Here is a 22212-nt window from a genome sequence, read left to right as displayed (position 1 = left end):
TGGACAGATTTTTGTGAAATTTTTTGTGTCTGATAAAATTCATTCGAAACATGTTTTGTTTCATAAATTGGACCCGGTAGGTGGCACTGTCGCCGAAGTATGTGTAGACAAAATTCATATTTGGAGTCCGAAAGACTTGACAGATTTTTGTGAAAGTTCGTTTGTGTGATAAGGTTCATCCATGTTTTGTAATTTATAATTGTATGCGGTAGTTGGCGCTGTTGTCAAATTATAGGCAAATATTCCATATTTGGAGTTCGAAAGACTTGACGCTGTTGTCAAGTTATAGTTAAATTCCATATTTGGAGTCCGAACGGCTGTATAGATTTTTATGAAATTTTTTGCGTTTGATAAGGTTCATTCGAGATAGGTTTTGTTTTATAGTTGGACCTGGTACGTGGCGCTGCTGTCAAGTTATGAGCAAATTCAATATTTGGGTTTCAAAGAGCTCATATTCAAGGCTAATAAAAACAAACATGATTTAACTCTTTAAAATGTTATTTCCTCAATTAAAATTGTTGACCACTAAGCTATCTCATAGTTGAAAATTGGTATGATAAACTGAAACTTAAAATTTGTTTAAGTTGTTTCAACTTCCAATTTATTAATACAACTTCCGCATTAATTTAAAATGATTTAATTTTTTAAGAAAATATTTTAATATTTAGACGTATGCATAGAATTAAGACGGAATCTTTTCATTTTAAGTCGATTTTTTTACAATTTACAAAAAAAGATCGCTACTTTTTGAATTAACTAAATAGCCAAAAAATATCAAATTTTAGTAGCGATTGCAAGTGATTGAAAGGAGTTCGAGACACATCACATATAAGATTGTGTTTTTAAAAACAGTTTTTTACTATTTGACGCAAAAAACCAGTGCCAATAACAGAAAAAAACAGTGGCATGCATACAACATACATATCGCCTGGAAGCTAAATTATTGTAACTCCATAGGATCTGTTAAGCACATAGCACCATTTTGTTTTCCGCTGAAGATTTATGTTAAAATTATAATAGCTGTCAAATAAATGGTTTGCTTTTTTTAATACTTTATACAATTTTGTGTTTGTGCTCCATATATCAAGTTGTGGCCCGATTTTTTTTGTATTGGAAAAGGTTAACACATTACAAAGCCAAAAATTGGAAATATATACTAGAAAAATGCGGAACGAAGTCTGCCGGGTCAGCTAGTTCGAAATAAATTATAATAATAGTCATATCACAACAAAGTTTTAAATAAATCAATAAAATGTGTTTTTTTTTAAATTTTTTTTAAATTTCAATATGCGGTTACGCTTCTGTATATGATTTTTAATTGCAAACGGTTGATTCGTTAACGAGAATATTTTTTTTATTCGGCTATATAAATTATGTTTCTAAAAAAATCCCCTCTAGGGAATTACCCAAGACACTTCTATAAACAAATACTCTGCTCTGCCTTAGAACTAGGCTAAGATTTAAAACTTTTTCTTCAACCAAATCGAATCTGAACAATACTGAATTGGTCTACAAAAACCTTGAGACTTCTTTGGAACATAACCCGAAAAAAAAAACAAACACAAGAAGTCTGAATGTCTGCTATGCTATATAGATGTCCCACTCTTTTTCAAATAAAACAATATAATAAAACGTCAACTATAAAATATAAAAAATTTGATGAAATAAAAATTTTAAATAAACAATAAACAAAATTAATTGACACTTTTACAAGGCGAACAACATCAACCAGAAATTCATTTCTTCAAAACTTAAAAAAAAAAATAACTTAAAATTCTTTCACATTCACAACAGACTAAAATTATATAAAATATAAATCTAAATAGCTATATATAACAGTCAAACGAGCCTGCATCTGCTGCATCAAATAATTTATTTTTATAAGAAATGCAAAACCATTTGTATGATTTTATTTTGATTTCTAAATCTTCCGTACACAAAAGTTCACCCTTCGAAGAAATGCCAAAATTTTTCTCAGTCACTAACCCTCCTCTTCATTCATTCGAATTAATTTGACGAGATAATACAAGTATATATCAAAAGAGCATGTTCCTTACATCCCCACCAACAAATAAATTTACAAGTTATGCCAATAAAAATATTATGCTACCTATTCCGCAATAAAAATATACAAAAACTATGGATGAGCACCTTGATGGCTAGAAGTTATAAATAAATCTAATTTTGATAAAAACACTGCTACAAGAGTGATACGCACTGAACAATTCGTCCCAATCAAGCTTACTTGTTGTGTGCGCTTCACATATCGCCCACTTTACCAATGTAGACATATGACGTTCAAGTTCAAGGTAACTAACTCAAAGTCTTATGGTAGTTGTCTCCACTAGCACCATGTCGCCCACCGTCCGTCGTCGCCTTCGTCTCCTTCTTCAACAAGGAAATAGACAAACTTTAAGGGAAAAAAAAAATCACAAATCTGTGTAAGCAGACTTAAGAGAGCTATTTTTAATAAAGATGTGTGGGGGTAGAGTAAAATGTTATTTCGTTGCACTATACCTTTTGGGAAAATGCAATTTTTTTTTTTTTTTTGTATGAAACGAAAAATTTTTGTTGGTTATTCCGTTACGTTTGTGTCTGATATATTGAAATACAAGGCGCAGGCGGCTAGGCAGCAGACACTACAAAAACCCAACAAATATTTAAAAGATGCTTTCACTTTTCGAGCCCCAAAACGGAAGATCTCTACAAATCCAATAATAACAACAATTTGATGTTGCATCTCATGTTGAACTTGAATTTGAATTTGGTAACAGTTGGCATGGTTCTGGGATTTTTTTTTTCTTCTATTTGATCGGGGAACAGAGAAAAAAAAATACCCTTAGTTGATTTCCCTGTTTTAGTTATCGCAGAGACAAAACTGTAGATAGATTCAATTTTTAAATTTTGTCATACAAAAAATATTTTAAAAAATAAAAAAAAAAAACATACAAAATTGAAAAAAAAAATAAAATATTGGTCGGTGATAAATCAATGCAAATTAAATAAATTTGACGACGAGCAATCGTTTACGGTTTTATAGTGCTTTACGGGTTATATTATATAACAACAAATTTAAAAAGCAATGTCTGATAGCAGCTCCAACAACGATGAGGATGAGGAGACGTCAAAAAGGATTACCACTGTGGATGATGATGAAAAACCACCCAAGACTGTTCAGATAAAAATCGTCATGGTCAAAGTTGAGGTACAATAATGTGAATGGAGTTTTTCCTTTGAAAACTATTCTTTTATATATGTAATGTTTTCATTTACAACCAATTAGTAGTTGAACTTTTCAATGTTTACTTAAGGAAATGTTTTTTTTTTTTTTTATTTTCATTTTACTCTTAAATTAAAAGAATCGATTTTGCACACTAAAAATAAATTGCATTTTTTGTTACGTATACGCCCGAGTAAACATCATTTGTAGAAACTATTTTATTCGTCTATCAATATGTAAACATGTGGATGATTTTATTTGAAATGCGAAAGAGATTTCAATAGACAAATTATGATCAATCTGAAATGATATTAATTGCTTATTAATCAACGATTTGTGATTTGTATAAATATTTTAAGATGTTGTTTGTTGGGGACGAATAATTCTGTGAGAATTTATTTTCTTTGTAGTAAAAGACACTTGACTTTTACAAAATAGAAAGGTATAAGTGAACTTCCATTAAGATATCAAAATGATAAAATGCTAAGCAGATTTTCTTTCCATCAAATAGGAATATTTTAAATGAAGACAATAGAGCTACTAAGATGACAGAATTTTTGTGTACATTATGCTTTTACTAAATTTCATTTATTTCATTAAAAATAATAGCGTTTTATTTGTCTTAAAAATCTTCCTGCCTCAACTTTTGAAAATATTCATTTTGACATTATTTTATGGGTAGTAGAATCAAAAATAAAATGCCAATGACACATTAAACTTAAAGCAATAAAATAAGAACAACATTATGAATATTTTATTTTGATCAAATTAATGTTAATTTTTTGAAATCTAACAACTTGGTGTATGCACAATAATAAGCTAGCCAGGCCTGCCAGAAATCATGATGAAGCATGATTTTCATGTTTTTTGAACTAAAATCATGTTTAAATGTTTCGTTCGTGCCCAAAATCATGTTTTTTTTTTAAATTTTTTTTTTGGTTTGTTAACCAACAAACTGTTTTACTTGGTGAACTGTTATTTTTAATAATGCGTAAAAACTATAAACTTATTTATGTTTTCAAGTTTTATTCCTGCCATCTTTGTAAATTAAGTTATAACTACAACTACAACTTTTTGAAAAAAGTGGGAAAATTACAAAAGCAAAAAACTATTTTTTCCAACTTTCATCAACTATAAACAAAATGTTTGAAGCCAAGATCTAAGCTTTCTGCATCCTAAAATGAGTTTAAAATCGTTCATTTTTAGAATTTTTGCAAAACGGAGCCTATGTAGTTATACCTTTGATACTATATTAATACTATTTTATAAAATAAACTCGAAATAATTTGTTTTATTCCTCCCTAGTCACGATGTGGTTGTTCATTTTCTATAAGTTTTTTTCTTTTTTCTTTATAACTCATGTTTTTTGAACTGAAATCATATTTTTTATCATGTTTTTTTGCAAATTTCGAAATGGCAGCACTGCTTCTAGCCAAGCAGGTGATGCAGATACTGTTTTCATAGTTTTCTAATACCTAAATAGCTACCAAGTTTAGAGTGTGTTTCGAGTCATTAAATTGTTTTTCGAAAAATCAATCTATTTTGTGAAAATTCAACACGAGGTACTAGCACTAGCAACTAGCCTGTCTGTTTAAAAAAAAAAATAAGTTTTGAAAAAAAAAAAATAAAAAAAAAATTTGTCATTTTTGAATTTTAAAATTTGTCTTATTCCTTCCAAGAGCTTTGATGGGTAACTAACATACTTTATATACGTGCTTTGAATTTTTGAATCCCAACTATAAATTTTATTTTAAAGACTTTTTTGATATGTATTATTTTGTGCAGACAAAAGGAGGATTTTGATGACATACACTCCGCTTCAACTGAATAAGCACACAAATTTTCAAAGCTATTTTGTCCATTTTTTCCTAAGATTGATCTTTCATGTAACATTTGATGATGTTTACAGTTAGCTTACGATGTTGAGAAACCAAATCGGAAAGAATAATTCTCAAAGTACCGCTATTTTTTTTCGTGTTCGCTTACAAAGCGTCCCGTATGGAAAAATGCAGTTTTTTTTTGCGTCAACTGAATAGACACACGGTCTTTCAAGGTCAATATCTTCGCTGTTTATGAGAGTTTTGAGGTGTTTGGCATACCAAATCAAAGGTTGAAATGTTCTCAGTGAGATTTTGTCATTTAATTAAAATTTAAAAAAAAGTAGTAGATTAAAAGCTTTGAATACTGTCGACAGAGCTAAAATTAATTTGTTAACGGAACAAGTAATGACCGGGTCTGCTATAGCTACCAAAATTGATCGGAGTTTTAGTGTGTTGCCTATTCGTACCTCAAAAATAAAAGTTCGTACAGGAAAAATATGAATTAAGGTAAAAAACGGCAAAAATAGCAGTTAATCGACGAGAAATTTTGAGATCTGCCTCCAATTCATTTGACTCTGGGGCAAAAATCAAACAAAAAGCTGGTGTTTCTGCAAGTGTTTCAACACTCCGCAGAGTAATTAACAGCACGGATCATTTTAGCCCATTAAAAGTCCAAAAGAAACCAACTTTAAACAAGCAACAAAAAGGTATTCGTTTAGAATTTTCTAGACTCCATATGAGCTGGAAAAATGAGTGACGCAAAGTGGTTTTTTTTCATTTGAAAAAGGTCAATTTTGATGGCCCCGATGACTTCAATTATGAATCCATCAAAATTAAACTTTTTCAAATGAGAAAAACCACTTTGCGTCACTCATTTTTCCAGCTCATATGGAGTCTAGAAAATTCTAAACGAATACCTTTTTGTTGCTTGTTTAAAGTTGGTTTCTTTTGGACTTTTAATTGGCTAAAATGATCCGTGCTGTTAATTACTCTGCGGAGTGTTGAAACACTTGCAGAAACACCAGCTTTTTGTTTGATTTTTGCCCCAGAGTCAAATGAATTGGAGGCAGATCTCAAAATTTCTCGTCGATTAACTGCTATTTTTGCCGTTTTTTACCTTAATTCATATTTTTCCTGTACGAACTTTTATTTTTGAGGTACGAATAGGCAACACACTAAAACTCCGATCAATTTTGGTAGCTATAGCAGACCCGGTCATTACTTGTTCCGTTAACAAATTAATTTTAGCTCTGTCGACAGTATTCAAAGCTTTTAATCTACTACTTTTTTTTAAATTTTAATTAAATGACAAAATCGCACTGAGAAAATTTCAACCTTTGATTTGGTATGCCAAACACCTCAAAACTCTCATAAACAGCGAAGATATCGACCTTGAAAGACCGTGTGTCTATTCAGTTGACGCAAAAAAAAACTGCATTTTTCCATATGGGGCGCTTTGTAAGAGAACACGAAAAAAAATAGCGGTACTTTGAGAATTATTCTTTCTGATTTGGTTTCTCAACATCGTAAGCTAACTGTAAACATCATCAAATGTTACATGAAAGAACAATCTTAGGAAAAAATGGACAAAATACCTTTGAAAATTTGTGTGCTTATTCAGTTGAAGCGGAGTGTATATTTGAACACAGAGAAAATGAATTGGAATGACTCAGGCGGCTACTTATTTATTCTCTTCTATTTAAAGCTATTTTTAAAAATTCATAAAAAAATATCTTCTTTCAGAGCAATTCCCATGTATCCCTCCCGTGGGGGTCATGATAATTTTCCATGTATAACTATTACATGATTACATGTATTTCGATCCACGAACGCTATATTATAAGTTATAACTATTCGCAATAACTTAATTTGATATTTTGGTTTAAGAAGATACTTAAAATTATTATTATTATTATTAAGATATACGCTTTTCTTTGTAAGAACACAGGTTTCTTACAAAGAAAAGCGTATATCTTAATAATAATTTAAGATATACGAGGAAATTTATTTCATATTAAACATACCTATGTATTTTTTAATTTGTACATTTTTTTTCTTTTTAAAGCTAACTTTTGCTTTCAGAGATCACATTTCTTAAAATGCGTATTAATCATATAATAAATTATACTATTTTTACTTTTTTATAGAAAAAAATATTTATGGTTTGATATTTCTGCAAAAAAATAATGATGCTGAAAACATCGCTCTTGGAAACATCGATGTAATCGAAACTTCAAAGTTTTTTTTTTTTAAGTAAAGGGCACCAGGCGAGTTCTACTACTTATGTGGAAGAAAAACATTTCTGAATTATTTTCGTACTTTTAGTACTTTAGTACTACTTTTAGTACAGTTGAACCATAAATTAAGGTACCTTCCACGTAAGAATTTTGTAAAAATATAGGTAATTTTCTCCAAACCGGTCCCTGCGAATATGATAAAAACATTCAACTCTAATGTAAAATGTAGTAAGGTCAACGTTAATTCAATAAAAAAAAAAATGAAATACATTTGAAAATGATGTCCTTCAAACACAAAATCATTCCGAAAAACAGTTAAATCAAAGTGGTTTCTGTATATTTTAACTAGGTTCAAGATTCGCACACAGGGTAGAACGGTTATTATCTTCCAAATTTGTTTTAAATGACAACCTCAATAATTTCAACTGATTTTTTTAAACAAAAGCTTTGATTTGATTAATTAAAAATTAAATATAGAAAAATTAATTCTTTGGATTAAGAAAAACACATATATAGGCACATACATTATGTATTTTTTAAATATAAATTTTTCGAAAACGGGACATATTTTTCAAGTCTTAGTTTTAGGCCGTGTGTGAATTTGGTTAAATTTTTAGCCGGGGATAAGTTTTTGACATTTGTATCTATGTCTGTTGAATATAGAATTTATCTTGGACTTTATTTAGCTTTGAGAATTGGGATACAATTTTGAATTGGATTAATACTTTCTTAGTTGCAAAACAAAAGAATTAATGGTGTTTAAAACATTTATAAATATTAACAATTTACAAACTTCCATCAAGCGTTGACCTGTGAATTTTATTTTTGGGCTTACATTCACTTAAAATTTTTTTTTTTTTTTTCATCATCAATAAAAGCTGTATTATTTTTCTCGTGATCCAGGTCAGATCATTGTATCTATTTGCGAAACAATAACAAAACAAAATCCTGCTTTTATTGTAAGCTGCTATCGTGCGGCTAAAATCGACTAGTGAAAAGTTGGCATTACTTTCCCAATTTTCTTTCTTTATTTTCAGTTTTTGACTATTTATTAAAAAAAAATACGTTAATCTTTCTGCAAACAATTTATACTCTAAAAATAAAAGTTAAACCGTGTCCCTGAGCAGGGTAAATGTTTGACAGCTGAAAATTTTTTTCTAAAAAAATGTATTGCCAAAAATTTATCTTAATTTAAGCTCCGAAACAAAATCCTCGAAAATACATTTGATCTAAGATTTTGGATAGAATTTTGTATTTTAGCTAAAATTTAGCATATATTTTGAGCACTTGACCATTTTTTTGATTATATTAGAAGTAAAGTCGTCCAACAATTAAAATATCAATTTTGATATGATTATCATAACATTTTGACAATTTTTAATTTTAGGTGGAAAATGAAAATTTCACTTTGACAATTAAAATATCAATGTTGACTAGATTTTACGTTTCAGTTTATTATAATGATATTTCTTTCTTTTTCATTTTTTATTATTTTTATTAGTTTAAGTATTTTCTTTCTTTTTTCAAAACATTACTGAAAGTGAATAATCTTTATAAAATAGTGGTGATATTACTTTTTCTATTATAGCTTATATAACTGTTTTGTTATTTTCTCCCAAACTATGTGAAGTAAAATCTTATTACCGATCAAATTTTCTCAGTAAATCATAGATTTTACTTCGAAAAAACACAAAGCACCTTTAAATTAGTACACAATAAGATTTTTTTTGTCAATATTTTTCAATAATTTGGAATGAGAAATTGATATGAAAAATTGATAATAAAAATTGATTAAAAAAAAAAAAAAATGTGATGTTTAAATATCATCCTGATAATACAAATATTGTTTTAATATTTTAATTATCAGAAAACACATTTTATAGAGCATTTTTTTGCTGATATTAAAAAAATGTTTTTTTTTTCAATTTTGTTATGAAACCGTGGGGTGTGGATTAAGAAAAATACATATATACATACATTATGTATGACACATGGACACATAAGTGACGTTATTACTTTGAGAGACACTTTATTTTCCTTAATTTAAAAAAATATTTTTTTTGAAGAGTTAAATGTTTCCTTTTTTTGTTTCTTTCATAGAAATGTTACCTTTTCAAAACAAAATACGTTACGTTAAAATTTTGTAGCTTTGAGAGACACTTTATTTTCCTTAATTTAAAAAAATATTTTTTTTGAAGAGTTAAATGTTTCCTTTTTTTTGTTTCTTTCATAGAAATGTTACCTTTTCAAAACAAAATACGTTACGTTAAAATTTTGTAGCTTCATCAGTTTTTATTTAATGCTTTCTTAAAGTGCACTTCTATACCTATGGGGATAGTTTAAAACAAATACCGTTTTTGAGCCAAATCCTGAATATTTTTAACAAGCGTTCGAGATACAAAAAAAAAATACATAAACTGGCAAAAAAAACATAAATGATACTCGTTTAAAAATTTGTTCTTAGTTTGCGAAAACTGGACGTCCACTTTTTAAACTTCAAATTAAAATAAAAATTTCCCATAGGAGCTACAAAATAAATAACGCAGTATAAGGATTTAATAATCTATAATTTTGGATATTAAAAATAATTTTTTTTTTTGTTCGCTAACTTCAGTCATATTTTGCCAGACTTTTAAATATCAAAAAAAAAAACTGTTGAAGCTATAAAAACAAAATTTGTGTGCGTTTAAAAGCCAAATTAAATTTTTTTTTTTCATTTCATGATTTTGTCCACTAGCGTCAAAACATTCACTGAGGAGATACAAATTTTAAGTTTGCGCAACAGATTATCATACAATTAGCTTCAATTTGTGAAATTAAAATGTTTGATTCCGCCAAAAAGTGTTCGTTAAAATATTAGGGATGTACATATTAGACTGATTCAAAAAAAAAAATTTTTTGTTGTTCAAAGCATTACCGAAAATATTGTTGGAAATGACGAAAAAAAATACTGTAAATGTTTCAGCCCTTAATATTAACATTAAGTACCGCCGCATCGAAAATTTGTATTTCCCATATGGTTTACATGGGAAAGATAGTGTTTTTGAGTTTGGAATTTTATAACTTTTTAATGGTTCATCAAAAAGGATAGATTTAATCATTTTCTTGTATAAAATTGAAAGCTCTACAAAATTGCATTTATAGAATTTAAAAAGAAGGGGTTTGAGAGTTATATAAAATGATCTGTGAAACCAATACACAACATAGAATACAAAAATTCGAAAAGTTTGCCAAATTTTTTGAAAAACCCAATAGTTTCGTCAAAAAATTGAACAAAAATTAAGAAAAAATTACATTTTATATTTTAAAGTTGAATAACTTCCAAACGGGGCAGTTTACCAAAAAAATTAATAAGAGCTTTTTTGTAGAGCGTTCAATTTTATACAAGAAATCTAGCCTTTTTGATGAACCATTAAAAAGTTATAAAATTCCAAACTCAAAAACACAATCACGAAGAAAAAATAACAAAAATAATAAAAAATTATTAAAATTATTTTTATTTTAAGTGGAGTGATTGAATATAATTCAATATAAGTTCAAGTGACCTCAACTCCAAAAATTAATAAAGCGTTTTGCCCAGGTACGACAGTGGGCTCATCAGTTAGATCTGTCGTACCCTTACTAAGACGCAGTGGCGTACGTTTAGTCGCCGGGGCCCCGGGACAAGAATACATTTTGGGGCCCCTTTGATATTTGGGGGCCCCTCAGATAAAAAAAAAAGTACGTATACGCCATACATTTTATTGTATGGCTTATTTATTTTTAGGTTTATTTGAATGTTTTAATATGTTCGTAATCCACTTTTCTATACTTACTTAAAATGTCTATCATAAAAGTAGTAAATACTTGTACTAGGGGCCCCAAAATTAAATATTTAGAGACCCCTAAAATACATTTTTTTTTAGCTCAGAATTGATAGTTCTTGGGGCCTCTGTTCTGAAGTAATATGTACACATTTGATTTTCCATCATCAAACATAGTTTATTTCTTTTGGGGCCCCTGAAATATTATTTTTGGGGCCTCAAAATTAAGTGCTTAGAGGCCCCTAAAATATAATATAATTTTTTTTTAGCCAAGAATTAAAAGGTATTGGGGCCTCTGTTCTGAAGTAATATTCGGATTGCCACCAATAACGTGATGTTTTTATTTTGGGCCCTGATGTATTTATGTTGGGGCCACTGAATTGATATTTAATTTTCCATTTGATTGTTTTGAACCACTGAAGTAATAGCTTTTGAGCATCCTCAAATAATATTTGTCATGCCATCAAAAAATTTGATGAATATTTTTGGGATCCTTAGTAATAGATTTTGGGGCCACCAAATTAATATTTGATTGCCTCTCAACTAACGGGGTTCCTGAAAAATTATTTGTTGGGAATCTCAATAATATTTTTGGAGCCCCAAAGTCATATTTTTTGGGACTCCTAAAGTAATATTTAGTAATCCATCAACAAATGTAGTTTAATTTAAAAAACAATTTTTTTTTAATTTAATTTTTTTTTTTGACATCCTGAAGTAAAGGCTTTTGGGGCCCCTGGCCTGAATTTGTTTGCTTTTTTGGAGCCCCTAACGTATTGACTTGAAGTAATATTTAGTATGCCATTAACAAAGCTTTTTTTGCTTTTTTGGGTTGCAACAAATATTTTATGGGGCCCTAAGATAAAATTATAATTTTTCTTTTAAAAAAGCAGTTCATTTTTTTGGGGCCCCTGGGGTAACCTTTTTTAAATCAATATATATTGTGTGGCTACCAATGCAATATACATTACACTGAATGACATAATTTGTCTTCCTTGTACTTCATAACTCAATTTATGCTAACAGTTTCCTTCTCTGCATTGTCTCTAGTGGGGGCCCTAGGGTCAGTCGGGGCCCCGGGGCGCCGCCCCGCTTGCCCCAAGGGATTGTACGCCTCTGCTAAGACGCCTTATTTTGGTCGATGTTTACCGACACTATATAAAACTCACAGCATGAATATACTGTGAATTATAATATTCTAAGGGAATTTGTTTAAATTCAGACACTTAGAAAATGTATGCCCGTGGTCAGGCTTATATAATAGCGAAACGCTTTATTAATTTTTGGAGTTGAGGTCACTTGAACTTATATTGAATTATATTCAATCACTCCACTTAAAATAAAAATAATTTTAATAATTTTTTATTATTTTTGTTATTTTTTCTTCGTTATTATATAATCCTGACCACGGGCATACATTTTCTAAGTGTCTGAATTTAAACAAATTCCCTTAGAATATTATAATTCACAGTATATTCATGCTGTGAGTTTTATATAGTGTCGGTAAACATCGACCAAAATAAGGCGTCTTAGTAAGGGTACGACAGATCTAACTGATGAGCCCACTGTCGTACCTGGGCGAAACGCTTTATTAATTTTTGGAGTTGAGGTCACTTGAACTTATACAAAAACACAATCTTTCCCATGTAAATCATATGGGAAATACAAATTTGCGATGCGGCGGTACTTAATGTTAATATTAAGGGCTAAAACTTTTACAGTATTTTTTTCGTCATTTCCAACAATATTTTCAATGATGCTTTGAACAAAAAAAAAAAATTTTTTAATCAGTCTAGTACCTACATATACTAGGGCGTTCGTTATTTACGTTTTTTTCGGGAATCAAGTTCCTAAGTGGAAAAACTGTTTCCCTAATTTTGACACTAGATGGCGCCCCAAGAGGGTTAAGTTCTATTCTGTATTAAACACCCTTTTCAAAAAGGTATAAACCATTTTTCTAGGACTAGGGGTTTAGTCAGGACATGTATGTCTTGTATGCACTCGAAGCGAAGAAAGCTTAAGAAAAAACCAATCTCGTAATAAGCAACGCCTAAGCTCTGTCGATGTCATTAATATGACATGAAGTCAGGAATGTTTTGTCTGATGAGACAAAAATTAATAAAGAGGTCTGGAAAAAAAAAAACAAAAATCTTGGAAATATGTACCTTATTTTTATAAGATTTTTTTCTATTCGAGTGTGTGTGAATACCCTTGAGGCACATAAGCAAACAATCACAAAATGTCCTCTTCTTGATTGACTTGCAGCATTAAATGAAAGATTCGTTTTCTTTAATTTGCTTAGACATAAAAAGTTAAATTCTATGATTGTAGCTTCAATTTAGTTGTAAGTAAATTTCTTGAGTATCAAGTTATAACGGCTGAGGCGAGGCGTGCGTCGTCCGGAGCAATACTACTACAACTTCCTTATGTTCACGACAAAAAAAAAATTAACTACTTTAAATACGAAGTAAATTTTTAAAGCACCTTGCTAAATGAATTCTTAAAGAAATTGATTTTTTCAAGGACCTTTGTATGTTCGTTTTCATAAAAAATTATAATAAATTCACAGCAACTCAAAAAATTGCATGCAAGGCTTGATGAACATTCCTTTGTTGTAGCAGCAATATTTCTTTATATACTATAAACAAAGTTATGTATATATATCAAGATGAAGACATCCGATGGTATTCAGTCACGGAGCCACTTAAAAGACTTGGGTTTTTATTATTGTTCACGATGGTTAGGTATATATCGTTAAGCAAATAATAAATTATTAAACCACAAGCAAATGAACAACAATTTAATTCGTATACACATAAGTAGGTATTTTCCGCCATAAATAAGTAGGATTAAGGTATAGGTTTTTTTTCTGATGAAATAAAAAAAAATGGAAACCAAAGACACCAATAAATTTGGAATGGGATGATAATGTTGTCCTTGTGATTCTATTTCTATATTCTTATGGCACGTGCTGATTTGGTAAAAAATCCTTTGGTATCATTTTTCTTAGAACGACATCGAATTTCTTGAAATAATAAAATCAACGAAATAGATATCCTATACCTTGAAGAGGATTATATTTGCTTTATTTTTGTATAGAAAACACAGAGGTTTGAGTATTACCTATAAAGGCGAGTGTGTGTTCGTCATCGATTATTATATTATTATCTTGATGAATTAAATTAAGATTATGCACATTATTAACGGAAATAACAGATTTATTTTTTTTTTTTTGAGAAAATAATAATCTGTCAAAGAAATAGTAGTTAACTACGCGAATTAGTTTCTTTGAATGCAAATATCGTAGTAATAACTTAAACTAGCCCATCAATCTTGTAATAATTCCCTTGGTTGTATACACAAACTCTTATCTAAGTGAATAGATGTTTTATTGAATTTCGCAAAAAAAAAAAATTGTTCCTAACATATTTTTCTATTGAAAATAAAGTATTTCATATCTTGTTTCTCCGATAAATGTTAATACTCTATCTATGTCAGAATCTTTACCTACCACAACCCCAATCCATAATAAAGTCGGCTTATTTTTTAGACATATTTGGTTACAAGGACCGATAGTGCCGAAACTATTTGCTGTTTATTGATTCCTGTTATCTTAATTACTAAACTGTAATAGAATTACACACAAATTTACTTTTATGTGTAGCATTAACTTTAATAAACCTTATGAACTTTAATTGCTAGTGTGTAGTCTCTAGTTGTTTTTTGTGTTGATGTTCATAAGGTTTTGTAGTTTAGGAAGTTTGGAAATTGTTTCGACTCTCTCTTTATGCAAGAATTATGTACTAAAGTTTTTAAGTCTATAACGATCCTAACGGGACGTATAAAGGCTTGGCCACACTGAAGGGTACATACGGTAGCGGTACGGGTACTTGTATGAAAAAAATTCTAAGCTGACACATCAACGTTCAGATGTGGAATTTTTTTTCATACAATTACCCGTACCGCTACCGCATGTACCCTTCGGTGTGGCCAAGCCTTAAGGCCTCAACTCAAGTATAGCCTCAATTCAAGTATATAGATACACTTAAGCTGCAAAAGGACCATGGGCATTTTGGGCCCAATTTCAACTTTGCTCAACAGTGATGAAACGCATGTCAAATGAAAGGTCTTGAGGAGTACTTCAATTTATTATATCGGGGTATTTTCACAAAATAGGAGACTTCGTTTACACTTATCCAAACTTGATACTCAGGACTCAGCATAAAAAATCGTATGGAAAAAATGAAGTTTTAGTAATTTTCGATTTTCTTAAAAACTAGAAGAGATAAAACTATTTGGTTTTCAGTGTATGATAAATTGATAGTGCAGTGAATAAAAAGTCATTTTAGAGCTTTATTTCACAAAAAGTGAGAAAAAATTAGAACTAAATATTTTGATTTTACCTTATTTTTTTACATTTTTTTATTTATAAATGATTTTTTTCGAAAACTATTAATAGAAATAACTTTATTTTAATACTGAATTAAAGGTGGGATGTCTAGCTTTTGAAAAAGGTTAAACACATTATAGTAAGTGTTGCCACTTTTTTTAAATATATTTTTTTTCATTTTGAGTACTATTTTATAAAATGGTCAAAACACCACTTTTGCGCTTGATTTCGACTTCACCCCCATATAATAAATTAAAGTACTCCTCAAGACCTTTCATTTGACATGCGTTTCATCACTGTTGAGCAATGTTGAAATTGGGCCCAAAGTATATACAAAAGTGCCCATGGTCCTTTCAACTTAAATTTTTACAAATTTAAATTACTCGATAAAATGTTTCGATACAAACAAAAAAAAAATTACACATACACCGTAGTGACCCGTTCTAAATTAATGGATAAGGTACTGGGAAAAAGTGCGTTTTTTAAGATTTTTTAATTTAAAGATAGGTGGTAACAAAACCATTTAAAGAATGATACTAGGCAGGTATTACAAAAATTTTCATACAAACAAAATTAAATAGGTGCAAGGTGCGTAAAGTCCATCAAATGATGGACGTTTTATATAAAAGTCGTTATTGCGGTTTTTGAGAAAATTATAATCCCTCGAAAATATTATGTGAAAGATAACTGAATCCCATATCAGTAATTAACAAAAAAAAAAAAAAACAATTCCATGAAAACAAGCTGCACCCAATTTCAAGAAAATCTTTCTGTAATTAAGGAAGAAAAAAGGTGCAGGGTCAAAAGTCCATATTGGTTCACTAGTGTGGGTCATAGCTGCACAAATCAATTATGAACTTACAAGCCACCCAAGTGGGTCAAAAGTTCACACAAAACTGTGGACTCTTGGCCGATCTATTAAAAATTTGTAACCAATTAAGAAAGCTAAAATTCATAATGTGGCTGAACTCTCATCTTCGAAATTTCTTCGCAATATCTCTCCAAAACATTTATAAAAAAAATTAAGCAAATATCTTTTAAATTCGACTGAATCTCAGAAAAATACTTTAGTTCAGTTAATGAGGAGTCAAATGCAGTGGATCCGACAGAAGTTGTGGCGTCAGCTAAGTTTGGATGTAGAATTGAAGAGGGGTTTATCTTGAGTATAAATCTCAGTTTGCGTATTATTTGGTCTTGTGGGGCGTGCGCCATTTTAAAAAAACGCATTAGTCTCAATATCTCGAGAACGACTGGTCGAACAGAAAATTTGTAAAGACTTTTCAGATTGGAAATATATTTATCTTTCTTTCCTCAGTACAATATTTTTCTCTAAGAGTTATACTTTCAAAGTTACAGTACCGCAAATAGTGCATTTTTTGATATTTTATATTCTTATAACATTTTATATTCTTTTTTATAGTCAGGATAAACCCCTCTTTAATTCTGCATCCAAACTAAGCTGACGTCACAACTTTTGTCGGATTTTTCCCCATTGACTGAACTACTTTAATAAGTATTCAAAACTGGAACGCTCCTCGATTTTCGAAAGTTTTTTCATTAAATGTTCAATTTGTGTGCCATGAAATTAGTCCAAGTGAAATAAGACCAACTCCCAAAAATTTTCAACATTTATATGTTCATTTGCTTGTGCTTTTTAAAATATTTGAATAAACATTTGAATACATTAAATGAAAAAAGCCCGTTTTGGCAATTGTATGATAATACCGAACACCAAAGATGTTTATATTATAACTCGGTAAACGCGATGCGGAAAAAAATTGCAAATTTCCGTGAGATTATTAATTAGTCCGCTTTGTTTGCCCAAATCAGTGGCGATTATCACTATGAGACTCCAAACTAACAAAATTTTTTCTGCTTTGCTTTGTGCGAGTTTTCGTAAATCACTTCAATAAGCTTTACAAACGAAACTCGAGTCAGTTAAAAAAAAACATAAAGTTTCAAAAAAATTAATTTACAAAAATATTCTTGAAAAAAATTGAACGTTTCCACATTGTTTACAAATTAATATTTCTTAAGCAATTTCCACATCTTTTTCGACATTAGGAAGTTCTGGCTCACTTTTTTGTGGGTTTCCGACTACCTTGGGTGAGTTGTAAGTCCATAATTGATTTGTGGACTTATAACCCACCCAAGTGAGTCAGTAGTCCGTGGACTTATGACCCTGCACCGAAAAAAAGTGTACAGTTTTGGATGCGTTTTTTTAATATTTCAAAATTCAAGGTCTTTTAAATGTTTGAAATTTCAAAACGGTTTAAACTTTCTCATTGGATTTCTTGCAAACAATTTTTGGTTATTTTTCGATACGTTTTAAAGTAAAATGCACGACTGGGTTGCACCTACTTGCTCTTATTGTTCAAATGCATTAATATTAGCGATTTGATTAGATATCAGAATTTGTAAAACTTTTGTTGTTGTTTTTTTTTTTTAATTTTTATTCACAAAATCTTTAGAATGATAAGAATTACCTGTCTGTTTTAGTTCAAAGAAAATCATTATAGCCATCAACGCAATATATCTACATAAATAACAAAAACGTCAGTTTTCGAAAAAACGGCAACGCCGTATTTACATTATCCGAATTTTCTGAGAAAAACTAAAAATGCAGTATTGTTGCAATAGCTCGTTTTATTTCACACACTAAATTTAATCGAAATCATTGGAGTGTTTTTTAGAAAAATGCAAAAACTCGAAAAATTTGTATGGGAGGTAGGTACAAGTTCTAAGTGAGATATAAAAAAATTTTAAAAAAATACCAACCTTGGAAATTACGAAAAAACCATCTGTAAATTTCAAGAAATTCTGACCACCCGCTTAGGCTGCAGCTTTATGTACGCAGATGGACGCACTGACGCAATTTTTTTTGACACGAAACCAAGACCCTATACCTAGAGCAAGTAAAAAAATAATTTTTTGTGTATACAAATTTCCAAATTACATACCTATGTACATAGTGTATTTAAAAAAAAATTAAAAACAAAAGGTTTAAAAAATATGTTTTGTATCTCAAAAGTTTGGCCTTATTTTCGATGGTGCTCACTTACATATATTATATATTATATTATAATCAAAATAAAATATCAAAGTATTGGGTTTATGAGAAAAATAAGTTTTCCTATTTTAGTTGGTATGGCATAGGTAACGTTAATTTGTAGTCCTTCAAAAATACCGAGGATTGCTAGTGCATTAATTATCTGTAACGTTAGGATTTTAACGTGCTCATAATAAATCATATATCATATATTAATCATATCATATTATGCCTGTGAATGGAAACATTTTTATTATTTAAGCAAAGATAACAAATTCACCAAATTTCTTAATTTCCCTCTGACAAAGAGAAAAAATACATAGAATATAACCAACGTTTTTAAAAATAATTTCAATTTTTGTATCCAAAAGTTCAACGAAAATACACGATATTGGCAATACTTCTATACATAGTAAGTAGACTGGAAAAAGCTTTTTTACTGTATCCTCTCAGAGAGCTTAACAGCTGATGTTCCATAAACACAAATATCCTAGGATAACACATTTCCAGTTATGCTTTTTTTTTCCATCCCCCAGACCCGACCCAAAAAAATTCAAATACGAATTGGCACTCACACGCAACTTACCCTTGGAAATGAAATTGAAATTCGACATGCAATGCCACCCGTCATGTCATCTGCGTCCGTTGTTTCGTCTTGTGGTAGCCGTGCTACTGCCTCGGTCTCTCTAGTGAAAGGTTATAAGCTCTCTCCTCAAATCAGTTGTCTTCCGATATAAGTGTGGTCTGCTACCATTTACGGAAGCTGATATTTGAGTTTACGAATAGAAAAATTATAAAATCAAGAAAAGTGAAAGTGAAGAATTTTCCGAGTACTGAAAAAAAAAAAGAAATTGAAAAATAAATCAAAGTCGATGTCTAGCTCAAAATAAAAGTTTTTTTTTTTTTTTTGAAAACTAGAAAAATGAGAAGTAGAAAAAGAAAATATAAAAAGAATTGATAAAATTATATTCTAAGTCCTAAAGTTCCCTGAGAAAAGCCCGCCTCAGTTGGTGAAGTGGCCTGGATAAGTTTGAAGAAAATACAAAAAAAAAAAAAAAATATATTTTGAGGTAAAATAGTGTCAGTGAAACTGTTTGTCAGCAAAATGGCCTCATCATACCTTATCGGCGAGGACTATAGCAGTAATGGGGAGGACGAAGATGATTTGACGGTAGGATATTTTTGTTTTTTTTTTTTTTTTTTTTTTTGATGTTGTTCTTTATGCCTGGGTGGTTTTACTATTTTCATTTTGTCTGCTGGTTATAGCTTGGAATTTGTTAAAAAAAGCTATGGGAAAGGTTATTTGGGGTGGATTTGATTTGAAAGCGTCACCTTATTATTCTAGGTCAGTCAACTTTACTAAATATAATTTGCTGACTCGAATAGAATTTTGCAAGTCTTGTACTTAATAAACATCAATGGTAATGAGCTAAGTTGCCAAAATAATTTGACATCCAAAATTTTTATAAAAGCTGTATCCTTCTCTCGAGATGTTTAATTGTACAGTAACTTTATACATCGGATTTGGATCATATTCAGTTCTTCTTACTGGTAATGATATTTGTTAATTGAACAAGTCAAATTCCAGACAATGTTGTGAGCAAAAAAAAATATTTAATAACCGATAGGTACTTTAAGTAATATATTCCTACAATTTAAGATTCAGATTATCTTTAGTTTAGTATAAATTTCCAAATATTGCTTTCCAACTTCACCAAAATTTTGTATCCTCTTTTAGAAAACAAAAAAATCATAATTAATTTAAATGTGTGAATCAATTTTGGGGGTTAAAATAACCCCTAGTCTTTAATGCTTCACAACAGCTGTACTTTCATTTGCGCAATTGGACTTTCTAAATACTAATGCATGCATTTATCCATTACCAAGGATATGCTTCTAACATTTTATTTTTAAAACCCAAGTATGGCATCACACTTATAGTTGGTTGGAAAAGCTACGCAGCGGGTAATAAAAGATACCCACACACCATGTCTGCTCTCTTTTTGTGAATTTGCCTTTGGTCAGAACGACCATATTGTGTTTAACCAAAATAAATAATTTTTTCTCGGAATAACACTCGATGTCCTTCATTCATTCACAAGAATTAAATAAAATGCATTATTGAATGCACATAGAAAAGGGTTGAAGTGCATCAACATATTTAAGTTATTTGTTGAATTTTTCTTTTGTGATAAGTACAGGGTGCCCAAAAAGTAATGTTTCAAACAGAAAATGGTAACTTTGAAGAGAGATAGAACGCAAAGAAAAATATTCAGAAGTCGATTCTTAAAAGTTTTGATATTGAGTTGAACTTAATTTTTGTCAACACATCTCAACTTTCCGAGCAAAACTTTTTTTTAAGAAAAATCGAATCCAGTTAAAAAAGGATAAGATCGGGGGAAGAGACAATAATGAGGAGAAATCATAAGTTTTTCTTTATCTTTACAACACTGCATTTAAAGTTTGATGCTTTGATCACATCTCTGATGTAAAAACTTCGAATATATAAATAAAGCTACTTCCGCCGTCTTTAGTTCTAAAACAACAACTACATTCCGTCAAGTTCTTTTAAAAATTTAAACGTCAATATTTTACACTCAAACACTTTTCTCCTTTGACCAACAGCTATTGAAATTTGATTGCTTTTATTTATAAAATTGTGAGGGGAGAGGTTTAATAGGTCGAAAGTGCTAGGAGGGGGAATACACAATACAAAAATGCAAAGAAAAACCTGTTAATAAATTTTGTGTTTTTGAAACCTAATTTGACTGTAAAAAAAATGTTACACATACACCACAGTGAAAATTAAGATTAATCTTAAAGTACAGTAAAAAAAAAAAAAAACAAAAAATCGGATCTTTTCTTGAGATCAATTATTCCTAAAAAAATTGTGTATTCCCTCTCCGCACTTCTCTTTTATTTGTTAAATTGTTAATCCGTTATTGGTAAAAACAAAACATCCTGTAAAAATCAGGTTTTAAGAAGAATCGACGAGTCCTGTGAAATTGTAATTTTTATTAATTTTTTCATGTTATTTTAATTAAATTATATGGAACTAGAAAATAAACAGAATAATATTCTATTGTCAATTTAACACTGTCATTTCATAGAATTTTAGGTCCCGTCCTAAGGAGAATAACGATCACAAACTTCAATCCGGTCAGGAAAAGTTAAGAATAGCATTCAAATAGAGAACAAACCAAACAGGAGAAACCCAAAACAATCTGCAATTGCTTAGTTATTTCAATACCTTTATACACAGGATGATTAATAAGCATTGTGCCAAAATCTAGAGCGTGAAGGATGGGTTAAGACAAGAAAGAAATCGTATGGGAATAGGGGGTATATTCCCCTCCGTTTAGCCGAGAAGGGCAAATAAAATTAAAGCTGTTTTATTTTTTTTATAATGAAAAATCCTTTATTTAAAAAAAATATTATTTTCAAATTCAAAATGTTTGATAAAAAAAATTCATGTGTGCAGTTCACACGTGGTAGAAGTGAAACCTTTAAAAAAAAAATTTCTTGCAAAAAAAAGAAAAAATCTACATATTTTTTATTCTATCTAATTTAAATACATGTTTTTTATATGACAACCTTTAGTAAAATTTTATATCACCTGAAAGGTTATTTCACCTTTTATATGACGTATGAATCATATTTCTACCATGCCTAGAAAAAAAATAAGAATTTTTTAAA

At 29.8% G+C, this 22212-nt stretch overlaps 1 protein-coding gene across 2 annotated transcripts in view; it reads left to right on the top strand.

The window, feature by feature from the left end:
- The first annotated feature begins 2854 nt into the window (after positions 1–2854).
- LOC129914272 (solute carrier family 22 member 4) overlaps positions 2855–22212 on the top strand; it is a 49475-nt gene continuing 30117 nt past the window's right edge. The window contains exon 1 of one of the 2 annotated variants that reach the window (XM_055993445.1): positions 2855–3205. In XM_055993445.1, coding sequence (XP_055849420.1) covers positions 3083–3205 — 123 coding nt within the window. In that variant the 5' untranslated portion in view covers positions 2855–3082. Of the gene's footprint in view, positions 3206–19387; positions 19688–22212 lie in introns of those variants that run through there. The other variant, XM_055993446.1, reaches the window with a different exon arrangement.

This window comes from Episyrphus balteatus, chromosome 3 (assembly GCF_945859705.1).
Source record: "Episyrphus balteatus chromosome 3, idEpiBalt1.1, whole genome shotgun sequence".
Taxonomy (NCBI): Eukaryota; Metazoa; Arthropoda; class Insecta; order Diptera; family Syrphidae; genus Episyrphus; species Episyrphus balteatus.
Note: the sequence above shows the minus strand (reverse complement) of the source record. Positions and strands in the feature narration are given on the sequence as shown.